This window comes from Phyllostomus discolor, chromosome 14 (assembly GCF_004126475.2).
Source record: "Phyllostomus discolor isolate MPI-MPIP mPhyDis1 chromosome 14, mPhyDis1.pri.v3, whole genome shotgun sequence".
Lineage (NCBI taxonomy): Eukaryota > Metazoa > Chordata > Mammalia > Chiroptera > Phyllostomidae > Phyllostomus > Phyllostomus discolor.
This window is the reverse complement of record NC_040916.2, coordinates 39,583,001-39,600,176: the sequence shown is the minus strand read 5'-3', so window position 1 is coordinate 39,600,176 and position 17,176 is coordinate 39,583,001. Positions and strand designations below refer to the sequence as shown.

General features: G+C 38.0%; 1 protein-coding gene across 5 annotated transcripts in view; it reads left to right on the top strand.

The window, feature by feature from the left end:
* The first annotated feature begins 1,484 nt into the window (after positions 1–1,484).
* The window catches only part of CSDE1 (cold shock domain containing E1), a 33,515-nt gene continuing 17,823 nt past the window's right edge, over positions 1,485–17,176 (top strand). The window contains exons 1-7 of one of the 5 annotated variants that reach the window (XM_036015125.1): positions 1,485–1,600; positions 9,249–9,651; positions 12,171–12,317; positions 13,985–14,183; positions 15,166–15,275; positions 15,675–15,767; positions 16,391–16,488. In XM_036015125.1, the coding sequence (XP_035871018.1) occupies positions 12,180–12,317; positions 13,985–14,183; positions 15,166–15,275; positions 15,675–15,767; positions 16,391–16,488 (638 nt within the window). In that variant the 5' untranslated portion in view covers positions 1,485–1,600; positions 9,249–9,651; positions 12,171–12,179. The remainder of the gene's footprint in view (positions 1,601–9,248; positions 9,652–12,170; positions 12,318–13,984; positions 14,184–15,165; positions 15,276–15,674; positions 15,768–16,390; positions 16,489–17,176) is intronic. The other 4 variants (XM_028502621.2, XM_036015126.1, XM_028502623.2 and 1 more) reach the window with 4 other exon arrangements.

Sequence of the window (17,176 nt, the reverse complement as noted above, 5' to 3'; positions counted from 1 at the left end):
AAAAATAATATGTGTAATTTTTTGTTCTGATGGTTACTCCTTAATAGACTAAATATCTTTTCCAAATCCATGCCTACCCTATTGCATTGGAAATGGTTTCCCAGTGAATTCAAAAGTTTCTGCTTTAACTAATTTCAGTTTGGGGGGTTTTTTTTTAAATGTAAAAAGAATCCCGATCAGCTTGGCTCAGTTGGTTAGGTGATGTTCCACAAAACAAAAGGCTGCAGGTTCCATTCCTGTCAGGGCACAAGCCTCAGTTGCTGGGGAAAGAGAGATCTCAGTTTAAGAATTGGACAAGAAGCCCTGGCTGGTGTGGCTCAGTGGCTTGAGTGCCCACCTGTGATCCAAAGGATCCTTGTTTCGATTCCCAGTCAAGGCACATGCCTGGCTTAGGAGCCAGGTCCCCAGTAGGGGGGCCTCAACAGGCAACCACACATTGATGTTTCCTTCCTCCCTTCCGCTCGAAAAATAAATAAAATTTTATTTTAAAAATTGGACAAAGGAAACAAAACAGCTGCTTCAATATGTTGACATTCTGTATCTCCCCAATAGAACATTCCAATTTCTACCCTGTTCAGTGCTATTCATTCAGCAAGCTTTTGCGAGATGTCTATGCCAGGCACTGTCAGGAACCACGGATGCAAACATGAAGGTCACAGGCCCTGTGCCAAAGTATCATTAGCTAGTACGGACTAATAATCACAATAGAGTGAGCTATGAAAGCGTTGAGCAAATATCGATGCCTAGGCAAGCGTGGGAAAGCATCAAACAACAAAGGCAGGTTAGAGGTGGTATCAGATTGGATCAATAGTAACTGAGGTGGAGAGAAAATCTTTGAACGTGAGAAGCAGGATACTGCCTCCTCTTAAACTCAAGATGGTTTGCTCTGATTTCAACCTTTTGGTTACTGATTCAGCCTCTTTGATTACTTGATACACCATGGATAACTAGAAAGGTCAGTTAAAGGGGTCTGTTTCTGTTTTTAATGATTATGCTGCCTTGCTCGTCTGTTGCAAGCAATATAGTTTCTAGGCGACAAAGGTCTCACCTAAGACTTCAACATCACCATGTTAAAACTGTGACCTATACTAATGAAAAGTCCAGTCTAACATAACAGAAAACAAAAGGAAGGTTTGCACTGTGAGGAGAAACTGGGGCTTGGGGGCTTCTGGATCATTGCTGGGAAAACAGAAATCCTTTATATGGCATTGCTCGATATGCCCTCTATATTATTCGCCCTCAAGGTTTACCCATGTCCACCTGCTTCTACCATATTCCGGTTAGCAAAGATCAGAAACGTCAAAAAGTCACCTGCCACCCCGTTCCGAGAGTCCCAGCATTGTCAGTAAATACCGAGATTGCTTCCCCCAGTTTATTGGGGCGGAAACGTAGTGGAACGTTGCGACCATATTGGTTAAGCAAAGCTTACCAGCGGGCGTCACTCAGTCTTGGTACGCAAGCGTATTAGGAATACACTCCCCTCCCCTTCCTGTGCACGCGCTTGGAGCCCGCAACTCTCGCGAGAAAAGCGAGATTTATTCCTACGTACCGGGCCGTGCTGCTTATGGCGGCGCTGGAGAGGGGGCGCTGAGCTGTTGGGGTGAGTACGACCCTAGGGTCCAATTGTGGGTAGCAAGAAGCCAGGCTAAGGGCATATGAGAAGACCAAGATTAACGGGAGGGACTTCTAAGTCAAAGTGGGCCCCCCTAAAGCTCCGGGTAGGGAAAATACAACCCTGAATCTCTGCCTCGAGCTTTTACGCCCGGCCCTCGTTCAACTATAGGCCTCACGTCAGGCCGCAGAGCCGAAGCGAGAAGTCAAGGCCAGGCGGCCGCGCGTGGTGGCGGTAGCAGTGACCAAAGGGGAGAGAGGAGCGAAAATGGAGGCTCCGACCGCAGCCAAGATGGAGGCGGGGTGCGGGGCTAGGGCGCGGAGGCTGCTGGGAATTGTAGTCTGACCGCTTCCTCTTCTGCGGTTTGGAGAGGGAAACGGGAACTACAAGTCCCGGCGGGCGGGGCGAGGGGGTGGTGGCGCGGTCCTTTGTGTGAGGCTGGAAGAGCCAGAGGCAGAGAAAAAGGGCCTACCCTAAGTCGACCCTATAGATCCCGGCTGTCACCTGCTTGAGGATCTGACGAGTACCAGAGCGCAGTGCGGCAGTGGCTCCTCCTTTGTGTATGGGCTAAGGCCCCGCTTCATCTCTGCCTAAAGACACCTCTTTTACCCAGCCACATTTAGCACTGTAGTGCGGCCGAGTTGTCATCCTTATTGCCGCTGCACTCTACCTTCCCTTCTTCGCCTCCCCTTCGGCTGATCGAGAAAGGGAACCAGCCCCTAATCTTAGGCACATGGCACTCACTCACCCTTCTAACCTGAGGTTAGGGCGTGCTCTGTGAGAGCTTAGTGGAATCCATCCTCCTCACCATCCACTCTAGCTCATATGTTGCAAGAGCCAGCCCCACATTGTGCAATGGTCGGCTTGGCTTCGTCATTGTAGAGTTGGTTTTTTAGAGCTGTGATCGGAGACACTTTCTAGGCCTTTACTATCCGATGTTTTACCAGTACGAAGTCTTAAGAGACACGGTTCTTTTGCTTTAAGGTCTTCCTTTAGAAACATCCAGATGGTTCCTCTCGTTTGGCTCAGAAGTGAGGCAGGGAACGCCACCTAAAACCAACCTAAAACAGCATCCCAATCTGCAAACACGAAAATCGGAACATTGTTGTGCTAGGCAATTTACTTGTTTTGCACCTAGAGTGAATGTAGTCCTCTTTAAACAGGGTGGAGGGAAAAGGAGAACGCTCGAAGACACTGGTAGTTAAATCTGTTTCTTTTGAGAGACTTCGCTTTTTGTCAAGACATGTGAACTGGCAGCTCTCTTCCAGAGCTACCGGTCTGTAAAATATAGATATTAAGTTACAGTTCTCCTAATATTGGTTATTCTAGGTTAAACATGAGTAATTTTCATTTTGGGTTTCTAGAAGGCATGCATTCTCAATACTACATTGGGGGCAATATATCTTGGTGTCCTTTCGATACTAATAAAGGGTATCTTGGTGTAGTTAGGCAGGGGGCTTATGCACTTGAAAAGGCATACGCCTGAGTCATAAAATCCAGGCAAATATTGAGCCTTGTTTCTTTTTAGCCTTCGGCCCAAAATAAAAGATGATAGTGGTTCGAGTGGAAATGAAAGAGATGGTAGTGTTTGCAGCTGCTCTGGATGTTTACCGTGGAGATGAGTATTTATAGCAGCTGAGTTGAAAAGTAAAGTATTTGAGACATGGAAGATAGGTTTTCTTTTTTTGTAAATAAGTTCTGGCTTAACAAGTATGACCTTTAGAATGTGGTTGAAAATTCTAGTAAATCCTAGCAAATCAAAAATGAGTGTGAAAACTGACATGCAGTCATGGTTTATCCTACTCCTGTTTTCCTCTCCTCCTACCTGAAGACACACTTCGGGGCCATCCAACATTCTTAAAAAATATTTTCTTTTAAATTATGATAAAATGTGCATACAATAACCATGTTAACCTTTTTTTAAAAATGTACAGTTCTGTGGCATTAAGTTTATTCACATTGTGAGAGGCATACTCTTGACAAGGCAGTTGAAACATGCAAATGTGTTTGGATAGATTTTTAAAGAGTTGAATTTTGGAGCTGTATTACCAAAAAAAATTAAATCTTGTGATCTTGTTAAAGAAACACAAAGAATTGATTTGCTTTATAAGCTCTGTCTTTTCAAAAAGCAAGGAAATTACTTGGAAACCTTTGACCCAAATTGTCTTACAGATAACTATAAAACTTGTAGGATTTTTTTCATAATAGTTACAGCTAGAATTGTAACTGTATTTTTAAAGATTTAATCGCTGGAATGTCTGCAGTGGTGAAACTTCTGTGGTACGAAGGACTTGTTTTCTTGAATCCAGTCATTTGTTTTTAAATCGTTTCTGCCAAATCGGAAGTTTAAAAAATTTCTTTGATACTAGAATGTTTTCCACTTGAATGTGTGAATACCTAGTTAAAAAACAGATCAATACAAAACTTTTTTTTTTTTTTTAGTTTATACTGCCAAGACTGAGGAATTCTATTATACTACATTTTTCATTATGGGTACTAAACTGAATATGGTATTCTCTAGGCAGTATTCTGTTCAGAAGTATTGAGTGGTAATTTAATTTTTGGAGCATTTTTGTATAGAGTATGTCCTTTTATTCTGAGGTAAAACATTAGTGTGTGGTTGAAAGTAAACTGATCAGCAGTTTTTCACATTGAACATGTGGGCTATCCACGGGTTTTCAGCTACAGCCAGTACACAGTCAGCTAGTTAATGCACTTCTGCTTCTCAGATGCAAGTACAAACTCTTGCTATGGTCAAGTTTGTTAGGTCTTGCTGGCCTCCTCTTTTCAGTGGAGGTCTTTGTGTAGGGGCCTTATACTTATATTGTTTTATTGTTCATGCCAATGCCTTTTCCTCTTACCAGTCTGGGCTTGCTCTGACCAGTGTGGTGGCTACCAGCCTTGACTGGCTGTTTATGCACTTGAACTGTACACAATTCTCAATTGAAATGTCCTGTAATTGTAAAATAAACATTAGATTTCAAGGAATGTGAAACTCATTTTTTTAGATTGATTACATGTGGAAAATGATAACATTTTGGATATATTTGCTTAAATAAGATACATAATTTCAACTGAATAGTTTTACCTGTTTCAATTTCAACAAGATTGCTAGAAATCTTTAAGTTACGTATATATGACTTCCATTGTTTCTTTTGGGCAGTGCTGGTCTACACTATTACCTAACTTTGTGTCTGAAGCATTTCTTCAGCTTTTCCCACACTGGCATTTGCCCTGCTTCAAAGTATTAGTGTATGTAGAAGCAGTTAAGTGATAGATGGATATATAATTTCTAATAATTTAGTAGCTGGTAAGGTACCTAACAGTGCAGCATCATTATTATTAAGCGTGCACAAAAAGATAGTTGGAGCAATTAGATTTTTCTAATATTTCCATTCAACATGGTGATGACAAAAGTTGAAGATGGTTAATTACTTTCCTTAGATGCTGCAGTAAAAGTGAATTAAAACCTGTTCAGCACTTGAGTTATGCAGATTATAGCAAAATGTAATATACTTTAACTTGAGTTAATGCACGAAGAAATGTGAACTATAAAGTTAAAGGCAAGAATATTATTCATAACAAATCAACAATAGAGAGAACCTTCTCATTCTTGTGCTGCCTATTTGGGTCTTTTGCCCTTCTCAGAGGAGGAAGGTTTTGCCCTTCTCAGAGGAGGAAGGTACTCTGAAAAAAGGTGGGTTAGTTGGTGGGAGACTTTTGTAGACTTTCATTAATATTCTACCCAAGTGTGTGCTTGTACAAACTTTGAGGATAACTTGTTTTGAAAGTGGTAAACTGGGTTATGCGATACATTTTAGATTGATTACTGAGATCACATAAATTGTTTTAGTTCAACATTTATTAATTTGGTGCCCACTGTGCTTGGCTTCTGCTAGGCTTTTCAGGTAAAGCAGCAAACTGAAAAGAGCTAGTAAATAACAAAACAGGTGACGATAAATTTAAGACAGGTGAAAGGTGAACTAGGGATTGACTATTTGGCTTTTCAGTTCAAGAAGAGGAATTGGCTTGATAACTCCTGTAACAACATGACATAATAGTTGGTAATTAACTAATGGTGATACTGTTTACATATGGAGCAAATGAGAAAGGAGTTGATTACTTAGCAGTCTGGAAGAGGGATCCACATTTAAGTTGTTCCTTAGACTTTTGATTGGTGCTCTGTAAATCACGTGACTTCAGTGCCTGGCTCTTGGAGAGAGAACTGATTCACTGACATTCAGAGGACTCAGGCAAAACTTGTTCGTAACCATCCATGAGTGTTAGTAATCTTGGCGTGAGTGGATAGCCAATTTTATGAAAATGCCCAACAGATACCTTTATAGTGTTTTTATTAAGTGTTAATTTGATTTAAAAGCATTTAGCTAACCACAGAAATCTCATAGCTGGGAAGATACTAATGAAATGAAATTTAGCCACTCTCAATTATTCATGATAGTTGGTGGGTTTGTTTGAACTTTGATGGATCCTAACAGGCTTTATTAATGCCTAAGACGGGCTGGCCCTGCAGTACTTCGTGTTTAGAATCTGGAAGTGTCTTGTTTCTGTGTTACTAAGTGACAAACCTGGCAGTTCTTAATATTGTACAACACCCTAGACTGAGTTAACTCAATTCAAGTTTTTCAAGATAAGTTTTCTTGATTCTTTGTCTCAATACATACAACCTTGTTAGTAGCTTGAAATTCTCATCAGTATCATCAGATAGCAGTTCTGAGGTCTTTGGGTTCATAGATAGACCAGTGCTCTAAGTCCATATTTTTAAAAAGAAGAGGTTATTTCTTGATTGGGTAATTAAGACTTTATATTGGGTTGGCCAAAAAGTTTATTTTTTCCAGTATGATGGCTCTAGTAATGCTTAGTTGTCTTTAACTTCATTCAAAACAATTTGGTTAAGATTGTATTGTGACAACTGTCATATCAGCATGCATTAAAAAAAAAACTTACCAAAATTAGTGATTTCTTGTGTAGCTATTTTAATATTGAAGATGCAAGGAAATTTGCAGCATTTTCTGCATATTTTTTATTTCAAGGAAGATAAAAATGCAACTGAAAAGCAGAAAAAGATTTATGCAGTGTATGGAGAAGGTGCTGTGACTGATCGAATGTGTCAAAAGGGGTTTGTGGAGTTTCTTGGTACTTCTGGCATTTTGGCCAAATGATTCTCTGCTCTGGGGCTGTCCTGTGCATTGGAAGATGTTTAGCGGCACCCTTGGCCTCTACACACTAGGATCCAATAGCAGGAGATAGCTGACATACTCAGAATATCCAAATCAATGAAGTTACTGTGAAAATGAAAAATGTGTTTTTTATTTTATGGGGGGGGAAACCATACAAACTTTCTGGCCAACCCAGTAGGATAGAGACACTTTGAGTGGTAATTCTTAAATGCTGGTTGCAAGTCAGAGACACCTTGGGGAAGGGGAGTAAAGAACATATACCAACGCCTGAGACCTAACTTTAGTGAAGTTAAATTACAATGTCAGGGTGGGGTTTAGACTTTGATTTTTTTTTTTTTTTTAAGTTACCCAGATGGTGGTTGGGTTGGATATGCAGCCAGAATTAAGAATTTACTATCTAGCCCTGGCCAAGTAGCTCAGTCAGTTAGAACATTATTCTGATATACCAATGTTGTGGGTTCGATTCCCTAGTCAAGAATCAACCAATGAAGGCATAATAATAAAAATTAAAAAGAAAAAACTCCCTCTCTAGACTGCTGGAAAAGTCACTGAGGATTTTGGACAAGGAGATGAGATGAAATTGGAGTTTTTAGATCAGTCTGGCACTGTTATTTGATAAAAAAGTGGAAGGGATTGACCTTGGAAGTTAACAGATATGTTAGACACCTGGGCTAACATGATTTCATTTAGGACAAAAGATGGATATAGAAGATCTTCAAAGAATATTGATTGATAAGACTTGCAACATTGGGTGTGGAAGTGGAGAGGGAGGAATCGATCATTATGGAAGTAACCTTACTTGAGGCCAGTTGAATTACTCATTGAGTGGGAACTGGGCATAGGTATACTTTAAAGCTTCCCAGGTGACTTGAAAACCCTACCTCGAAGAATAAGAAGTAGCTAGTTTGGGTAATAGGAGAATGATTTAAATAAAATTGTGACCAAGACAAATGTAATATTTGAAGTAACAATGTAACATCATGGAGTGTTAGCTACAGTCACCAAAAAAAAAAAATGGCCACAGTGATCGCTTGGCAGCACATACACTAAAATCAGAACGTTACAGATAAGAGGGAAAGGCCACAAACCAGCTGCTACCCAGATTCCATTTTGCACATGAGAAACTGAAACTTAGATTAAATAATTTAACTTGTTCCTGGAATTGTACTAGTAAGTACCAGTGATTTGAAGTGAGCTCTGCTAGTTTAAGCTATTTGACCACCTCTGACCTCTCCTTATAGTTTTTATTTGTGATGTTTTCCAAATACTCTAGTCATCTTTTCGTATATCTAAAACCAAATCTTTTTCTTCTCCCCAGATAAATCATTTTAGTTAACATTTGAGTTTATGCAAAATAATTTTTATAGTTAATACAAGACATATAATTCCTAGTTTTATTTAGACATCTATTTCATTTCTTTCCATTTTATCTCATCTTGTTTCTATTCTATAGACATTTCTCATCTATTTATGGCAGCAACTCAATGACATTTCTGTTTCCTTCACTAAGTCATCTCCCAAAGGATTCAAGACTTCATACTCTTATATCAAGAACTAATACTGTATTTCCTGTTACATCAAGGTGAACAGCTTCATAATCTGGCTGCACTATAGCTGTCACAGTGCATATCCTGTTTCACCTGAACCCAGCCCTCTGTTCTAGCCAGACCAGCCTATTGATTCCTCTGCAACAAGAAGCCACACTTGTTACACAGTCATTCATGCAATCAACCGCCCTGAAGGCTGGGCATAGAAAATCACGTGAATGGTCCCTGCTCTGAGGGAACTTAAAATTTAGTGGCATATTCGGTCTTGGCTTATGTGATATTTAATGCCTAAAATACCCAGGTGTTTTCTTGCTCTTAAAAATATGTCTGTTTCTCCAAATTAACCTCAAATTTTACCTTTTATTAAAAGCTTTCTTTGACTTTGCTTACCGTATTGCTTCAGTGCCCATACAGTGGTGATTAAACAATATACGCACAATATTTCTAGTATGTGACATAGTAGGTACCCAGTTATTAGTTGAGCAAATTAATTTTTGACTTTTTGTCCTATATTCTGCTTTTCTCAGCAAGCATGTAAACTCCCCTAATGGCATGAATTTCTTTTATATTTTCCACAATACTTAACACAGTACTAGCTGTTTATAAAAACCTTATACTAAATATCAGTATTATACCATGTAACTTAGAGCTTGAAGGGGGTGTCAACAATGACTAAAATTTCTGGTTTTGAGTGTGCGATGCTAAAGAAGGCATCCACTAGCATGTGAGAGACTGCTCACATAACATCAAATGAATATGCTTCCAAGTTCCCTGTATTACTTGCTTGACCAGTGATTCTAAGTTAATGAAATGAGTTTGTCTCTCTATGCACCTTCTGTCCGGGATCCTTTCATGGAAGTTATACTTAATGTCTTCATTTTTTATTTCTAGTATGAAGTGTAACAGAACAGACTTTACCACCTGAAACTGCTGCTTCAAGTTCAGATCAGGCAAAGAACAAGCCTTGAAACAACCAACAAGACCAAAGAAGAGTACACTTAAGTTGAAGACACAACACTTTATCTGAAACAAGAAGTTTGTGCCTACTCAACAGCTTTGAAAGAGCACTTCCCAACGCTGCTAGTAGTCTTTGCTTTCTTCAGTGCTGTGCTGTGAGATTGCCCGGTGCAGCAGCAGTCGTATTCTTCGGTAGCTTGATAGATCATTTTCTCTCGCTCTTTCTTTTTTTTTTTTTTTTTTTTAATACTAGCAACTTTCATCCTTTGAAACGTGTGCTGAAAAAGAATACTCAGCAAATACTACTGAAAGTGCAATATTTGATTATCACTGCGAGGTAGGTTTGTAGTTTCCTGATGGGAATGATCCGTTTATAATTTTGGGTTTCCTAATTATTTGGTCAGATACAAAAATGTTTTTAATTGGTTCTTTTCTAAAAGTATTATGAAAACTGTATCCGCAGCTGTTTAATCTGAAAATATCAACCCTAGATTATTTTATTTAATTTATTGTCTTTTGTTAGATGAGGGTGATATTTATGGCCCAAACTGAAATTGTTCACATAAGATTGTATTTATTAGCATTGCTTTATTGGTCTCTTAGAAAAACTGCATCTGTGCTATTTAGAAGTTAGGATTTCAGACCGGAGTACCCACTGTAGTCTTTGATTGGGGCGGGGTGGGGGTTATAGCAGAGGATAAAGAAAGCCTACAGAGAAGCGATGTCTGAAGGTGAGTGGTACTTCATTAAAAGGTAAAGGTGGAAAGGTAACAGAGTCAGAGAAGTGAAAACACACGTGACCAGAGTGGAGCATACAGTTTTGTGGGGTGGGGGACAGGTTCTGAAGGGCCCACTACATTCGACTTTATTCCGTAGGAACATTGCCAGATGTTTTTAAGCAAGCATTTAATGGATTTTGTATTTCAAAATTGACCTAGCTTAAGATTTTAAAGTAACACATTCAAAAGTATATCTTTGAAGAGAAATGGTGCCACTTTTAAGAGTTGAGCTGAGGATGGAAAGACATGTTAAGAGCAAGTCTAGAGTTTAATAAGAAAGGTAAACACTAGGGTATAGTCAAGGAGGTAGATACAAGGTGTTTTAATGGTAGAAGTGATAGGACTTGGTGACCAACTGCATGTGAAGATGAGCCTGAAGGGAATTGACTTACAGTCTATCCAGTTGTCCAAGCTAGAAACTTGTTTGTAAAAAATGGTGAAGTTTAGCTGGGGGGTTCCTGAAATTGAAATAGGTTGTGGAAATTTATTGTTCATTAGCTAGTAATCCTAAATTGAGAAAATATGATAGTATGCAATGTTAAACAATGGAAATTTTCGGAATCTAAAAATAATAAAGGCAGTTTTCCTTTTTAATCTTTAACTTCTCAGCTTTCTAAAGTTGATAGAAATAAAGATTTGGAATTCAGAAAGGAATTATCAGTTTATAGTAATAGAAGACAAGTGCCAAAAAAGAGAATGTGTAGTGTACCTTTTGCTTTTACTTGTATTTACCTCTTTATCTGGTTTTTTAAAAATCAGTTTAGACCGGCTAGATAAGAGAATGCAATTTGAATAGCTTTTATCTTTATTCAGTAGGGTTCAAAGATAAGATAACAAGATTTCCACTTCATTTCATTGATTTGAATTGTAGAAATGGATTTAAAGTGGAAGTGCTTTTTGTTCAGCCTAATCTTTGTATTCTGAATATTAGTTTGCTGTGTAAGTTTACCTCTTAACAATGCAGAAACTTTCCATCCTCACCAGAAATATATTTGGATACTTCATACTATCATGAATTAATATCTGAGGGATGAAATACATGTAGTATATTTTATTGCTGCTAATGTAAGTCTGTATCATAGTCTTGGTGCACTAGGCAGATCTCATTAATGGTCATTAATTTCACAATGTAGACATTAAAGAACTAGTACAAGGATTCAGAGTGTCAGCTTCCATATTCTTTGCCTGTGCTTTCTGTATTAGCATTCCCTTCTGTCTAGATTCTTCTGGGGGAATCTATTTGTGAGAGCAGTTAAACTAGATAGCTAAATTTGTGTGTCCACTTAATTGGGCAATTATAAACTGATATCCTGAAAGGAAGTGAGGGGGCAGGGCTTCACTGTCATACTCTTTCCGAGTTTTCCACTCTTCCCTCTCAAAACCTAGGTAATGTACGTGATGTGTCGTCTGACTTAGCAATCAGCAAGGCTTCTCCTGTAAATATTTATAAAAGTTATTTTTTATCTTGGGCAAAAAAAAAAAACCAGGGTCTTGCCGAGGTAACGCCTACTTGAGTGTGGTTGGTAGGGTAATAATATGGGTGTAATGATTTATAGCTCTAATTTGAACATTTCACCTAAAATGTTGTATGGTATGCTTGAGTGTGATATTGTTAGGTTACAGAACTTCATGCTTACGATTTTTTAATGAAGAGGGGCGTTATTTGTGCCGGATCCTATATAAGTGTGTGTGTATGTGTCTATATCCCTCCCCCCCTTTGGCTTATGCTGCTGTGTGTACCCTACTTTAAGGAGACAAATGATTGAGAATATTGGATTCTATGTAAAGTTGTGGAACGTTGAGAAGAAATTGGACTGAATTGTCTCGATGTAGCAACCACTACAGAATCCATTTGGCATTTTAAAAATTATAAAACTTACAGATTAGGGAATGTGTAAGAGCTTTAAAAAATGCATTCCAGTTTGATGCTGTAGTTTATTTCTTTAGTCAACAGAAATCTGATAAATATATATTGCTAAAGTAACTTCATGGTAAATCTGTAAAGATACACAGGTTGACTGTCAGTTATATGTTAATTTCTTATCTCAGTTATAAACATTGTGCTATGTTATCGCAGCTGTTTGAGATGGAGAACGTATTTACTGTGCCATCAGATCCTCCTCCCCCTCCTGCAGCCCCTCCTTCACTTTCTTTACCTTTATCTTCATCTTCTACCTCATCTGGGACAAAAAAACAAAAGAGGACACCCATGTATCAGAGATCTGTAAGTCAGGGAAGCAGTCATCCCAGCTTGTTTTGCTTTGTGTTAAGAGCATGGCTTAGGAGGGCCAGTTTGGTTGAAATACCCTGCAGACTCACTTTCTAACTTTCCTAAGCATTTCTTTCACCTTGAATCTTGAAAGATAAGTTTAGGTAGTGTAGGGCCTTGCTCCTCAAAGTGTATTCAAGAATCAAAAGCATTGGTATCACTTTGGGAGCTTGTCAGAAGTGGAGAATCTCAAAATCCCCACTGAATCAGATTTGTATTTTAACCACATCACTAGATCTCCAGGTAACTTAAGTTTGAGAAACCGTAGGTTAGAGTCCAGATTGTAGACATAGGCCTTCTTGGTTTGACTACTCTTATTGTTTGACTTTGGCAAGTCCTTTAGCCTCTCTGTATCTGTTTCCTCATTGTTAAAATGGGGGTAATATTTCTCGTGGGCTTTTGTAAAAATTGAACGAGTTAACGCATGTCAAATAGAACAATATATAGCGTGAAATAATGAGAACTTAACCACCTACAGATGTGAACTTTGGTTTGCATGATTTGGCCATCCCACACACTGAAGTATTTATAGTTGGCTTTATTTTTCTAGAAATTTGGTAATTTTTTTCTAATGAAAAATATTTTTATTAGTAGTGTTCAACTTTATACTTAAATGAAAATGCTTACAAACTAAATTTTCAATGAAAGGGCTTAAAACTAGTTGTAAAGATGTGGATATATTGCAGCCGTAGTAAGTGAAATATAAACCTAAGTTTTGCTATGGATTTTGTCCTATTTTAAGATTCAGTTAGTATTTATTTTTATAGCTAAATGAAATACCCAATGTGTGGACAGTATTTGATGATCTAAAGAGGGTTTGTTGCATCTAAATAGTTCCTCTTTTCACTACAGAATGTTTCCTTTGCTTTATCTGATCATAAAAATAAAAAAGCATTTAGAGATTTTATCAGTGTCAGAAACAGGTGAAAACTTCTTAAAAGTACCTGTCAAGTCATTGAACATTTTTAGAATTGAAGAGTTGTTACTTTCTTGGAATTTTATGTTAGACAACTCTTGTTTTCTAACTAACTATTTGGGTTGGTTTCCCTTAAAGGATCTAAGCATGCATTATTCTGATAGTTTTTAGTTTGAAATAAGTATTGCATATAAAGTTTGTTGTTTAATCACTACTAACTTACTGTCTTTAGGATGCATGGCTTACCAAATAGTATTAAAGTTTCTATTTAAATTTCAAAATAGATGTTAATTAAGTTTCTTACGGAAGTGTGCTCATAGTTTGGGTTGCCATCTCTTGAATACTAGTTACCACTGTTTTGAAATTGTTGTTTTAGTAATTTAAAGTTAAAGTTAGCTTTTACTTTTGTAGTTGATTTACCTTATTACTAGCCTCTGGAAATGCTGTTTGTCTTGTAAGCAAAAATTCTACCATAAATTGGGGCGATTTCCCAAAGTAACTCAAATATTTGCTCTGAAATGTTTTATTAGCTAAATTAACATTTCAGCAATAAAAGCCCATAATCATCTTCCCTTAACCTATTTTACCTTTATTTTCTTTGCCTTTTTATAATACATTAAAAACTTAGTGAATTGTTCATCAGACCTCTGCTGTGGAGATAATGTACAGATCTGTATATATTGCATTCTTTTTCTTTTTAAAACAGATGAGCTTTGATCCAAACCTTCTCCACAACAATGGACACAATGGGTACCCCAATGGTACTTCAGCAGCACTGCGTGAAACTGGGGTTATCGAAAAACTGCTAACCTCTTACGGATTTATTCAGTGTTCAGAACGTCAAGCTAGACTTTTCTTCCACTGTTCACAGTATAATGGCAACCTGCAGGACTTAAAAGTAGGAGGTAATCTGCTGATTCTCCTTTATAAAATTAATCACAAATTTCTCTTCCATATCAACTAGCTCCTGAGAGTATTAGTTTTGGTCTTTTAATTCTACCAATTACTACAGTATGTCTATTACAAACTAGCAGAATTTTGATTTATTTGTAATATTGTCTTTTTGAGGGATAAAAGATTAACTGATTAAAAAATAACTTGAATATTTTTAAATAAATACTTGGAGGATTTGACACTTATTCCCCTAATAATGACTCATTATACTATATTCAATTTTGGGCCCGTGAAAATATTAAATTTTCATAATGTTAGTTTTGATTATTTTACTAGATATGATTTTGGTAGTGCCTGAAAAAATAACTCTTGTACTGTCACCCCTTGCACTATATGAAAATTCACCCTGGCTAGCACCATAAAAGCCACTTTTACATGTGAAAATGTAAGGCTTATTAAAGGACTGAAGTTACCAGGTATCAGTGTGTGTTTTGTAAATATCTTTGGTGGGGTTGGGGGGGAGTCAGAACAGTGGTCAACATGAGTATTTGGTGTACCACATACTCTAAGCCCGATGAGAATATTATTTTGGTAAATTCTCATTTTACACATGAGGTACAGAAGGGTTTAAAAAACTTGCCAAAGGTCATGATTGTTATATTGCCTTATTTGTAGTATGTGTTTATGCCACGAAAACTAAGGCATGGCTTAGTCTGAAGCAGTGCTTTCGAAGCATTAGTGTGTGTCTGGAAGGTTTGTTAAAACATAGAGTGCTGTACTTCGTGCCCAGAGTTTGTCTTTGAGTGGGTCTGGAGTGGGGCCCAAGAATCTGTCTTTCTGCTAAGCTTCCAGGTGATGCTGCTGCTGGTCCAGGAGCCACATTTTGGGGATCACTGGTGTAAGGCAGCTCAAGTAGCTACATGAAGTGTAGCTTGAAAGTCAGAGGCCGTTTTACCAAAATTAGTACAACAAACAGCACTTTCTTTATTTTAGATGATGTTGAATTTGAAGTATCATCTGACCGGCGGACCGGGAAGCCCATTGCTATTAAACTGGTGAAGATAAAACAAGAAATCGTCCCTGAAGAACGAATGAATGGACAAGTTAGTGCCTTTGATGTTTTATGTTTTCTTCGGGCCCTGCATTTGCGTATCTTTCACATTAGAAAAGGAAGATTCTCCCCATCTCCTCAGCTTGCACGCAAGAGAGCTACAGTATATAAAGATTACTATTTTAAAATTATATCAGAAGCACTGGCATTTCTTGACCTGAAAAAAATACGGTCGAGACTCAATTTGGGTTTTTACAAATAACTCAAAGTTTACACTTACAGTCAACTTAAGTACTGTAAGTTTGAAACTTGGCAGCATGGCATCCTCTTATGGATCATACTAAAGTGCATCTCTGTGTATAGTATAGAGGATATTAAAATTCATTTTATATTGCACAGTGCTGCTCCTGAAATGATTAGCAATGGAAATTTTTTTTTTTTTGACTGGTAGGTTGTGTGCGCTGTTCCTCACACCTTAGAGAGTAAATCTCCAGCTGCCCCGGGTCAGAGTCCAACAGGGAGTGTATGCTACGAACGTAATGGGGTAAACTTGTGTATTTTTCTTAAACCTTTGCCTGATCCACTATGTGATCTATAAGCGTACTTTAAAATTCAAAATAGAAAACGTAAGCTGCAGTTGATAAAAATCAATTTTAAATTTGGTTTCTAAGGCTTCGAAGTGCAGCATAATCAAAAAATTAAAACCAAAATCTGTAGGACTTCCAAGTGTCTTAGCTTGCCCAAGTGTGACCTTAGTTAGAACATTAAGGTAAAATGCTCCTTTTTTAACTCACTTTTCGGGGGGGTTGCGGGAGGAGACTTTTTTTCCTGGTTCCTCTTAAGCACTAACTCTGGCTTTTTTTGTTTGGAATGCCTTATATAAAAATTGGTTTTGAAATGTAACTACAGTCTTTGGGCAAACGCTTCCACGTGTGTAAGCTTTTTGAAGTTGGATTGCTGCTCAGCTGTGGACTCGCAGAAGTCATCAGCATCATGGAGGGGAAGTGTGTGTTTACGTAATGAAACAATGTGCTTCTTACAAAGCATCTAATTTTAGGAAATTTGGCTTTTAAAATGCCAGTTTAAGAGGTATTTAACAAAGTAAGTCACAGTACACGGTAAACGTGCGTCCTGCTCATATAGTAACAATAACTCATTAATTCACAGGAAGTGTTTTATCTGACCTACACCCCTGAAGATGTGGAAGGGAACGTTCAGCTGGAAACCGGAGATAAAATAAACTTTGTAATTGATAACAATAAACAGTAAGTTTTTCCACCTAGGTGATTTTCTTTTCTTTTTTTTACAGTATGAAATTTGAAGGGAGTTAAAAATCTAGCTTGTAAGTCTGGATAATTTTTATGGCCTTTTAAACTTTTCATTAATCGGCGAATTGTTTCAGGGCCTATTCCATGATGGGCATTGTATAGGGCGTCAGAAATAGGAAGTTAATTAAAATAGCTTTCAAGGAGCTAGCTATTCGGGAGGTCAGTGAAGGTTTTGCAAAAGCATCACTGTTATAAGTTTTGAGGGAAGGGTGTCAGGGAAAAAAGAGCATTCTGGGTAGAGGACATAATTTGAGGAAAATACTTTTGAGTTGATTGAGTTGACTGGATCGTAGGAAGGTGAAGCCTAAGCACTATCCCATAATCAGAGAAGTCTTTGAGTGGTTTTAAGTATGTTAGCTTTAGATTGTCGGAAGTGGTGGAGATGGTAAACTTTTGGAGGGTAGGAATGTCCTAGACTGGAGGCAGTTACATGAGAGTTAATATGAAAGAGGGGCCAGTGTAGAAAGGCCAGGGGTGATCCAATGGAGAAGTCAGGTCACATTGATAAAGCCATCAAGCATTATAATTGATTCAACAGGAGTGTGTACTGGAATTAAGGGAAGGGATGTCCCAAGTGCCATTTTTCTGGCTTGGGGTACTGGGCAGATGATGATAGCATTAAGGA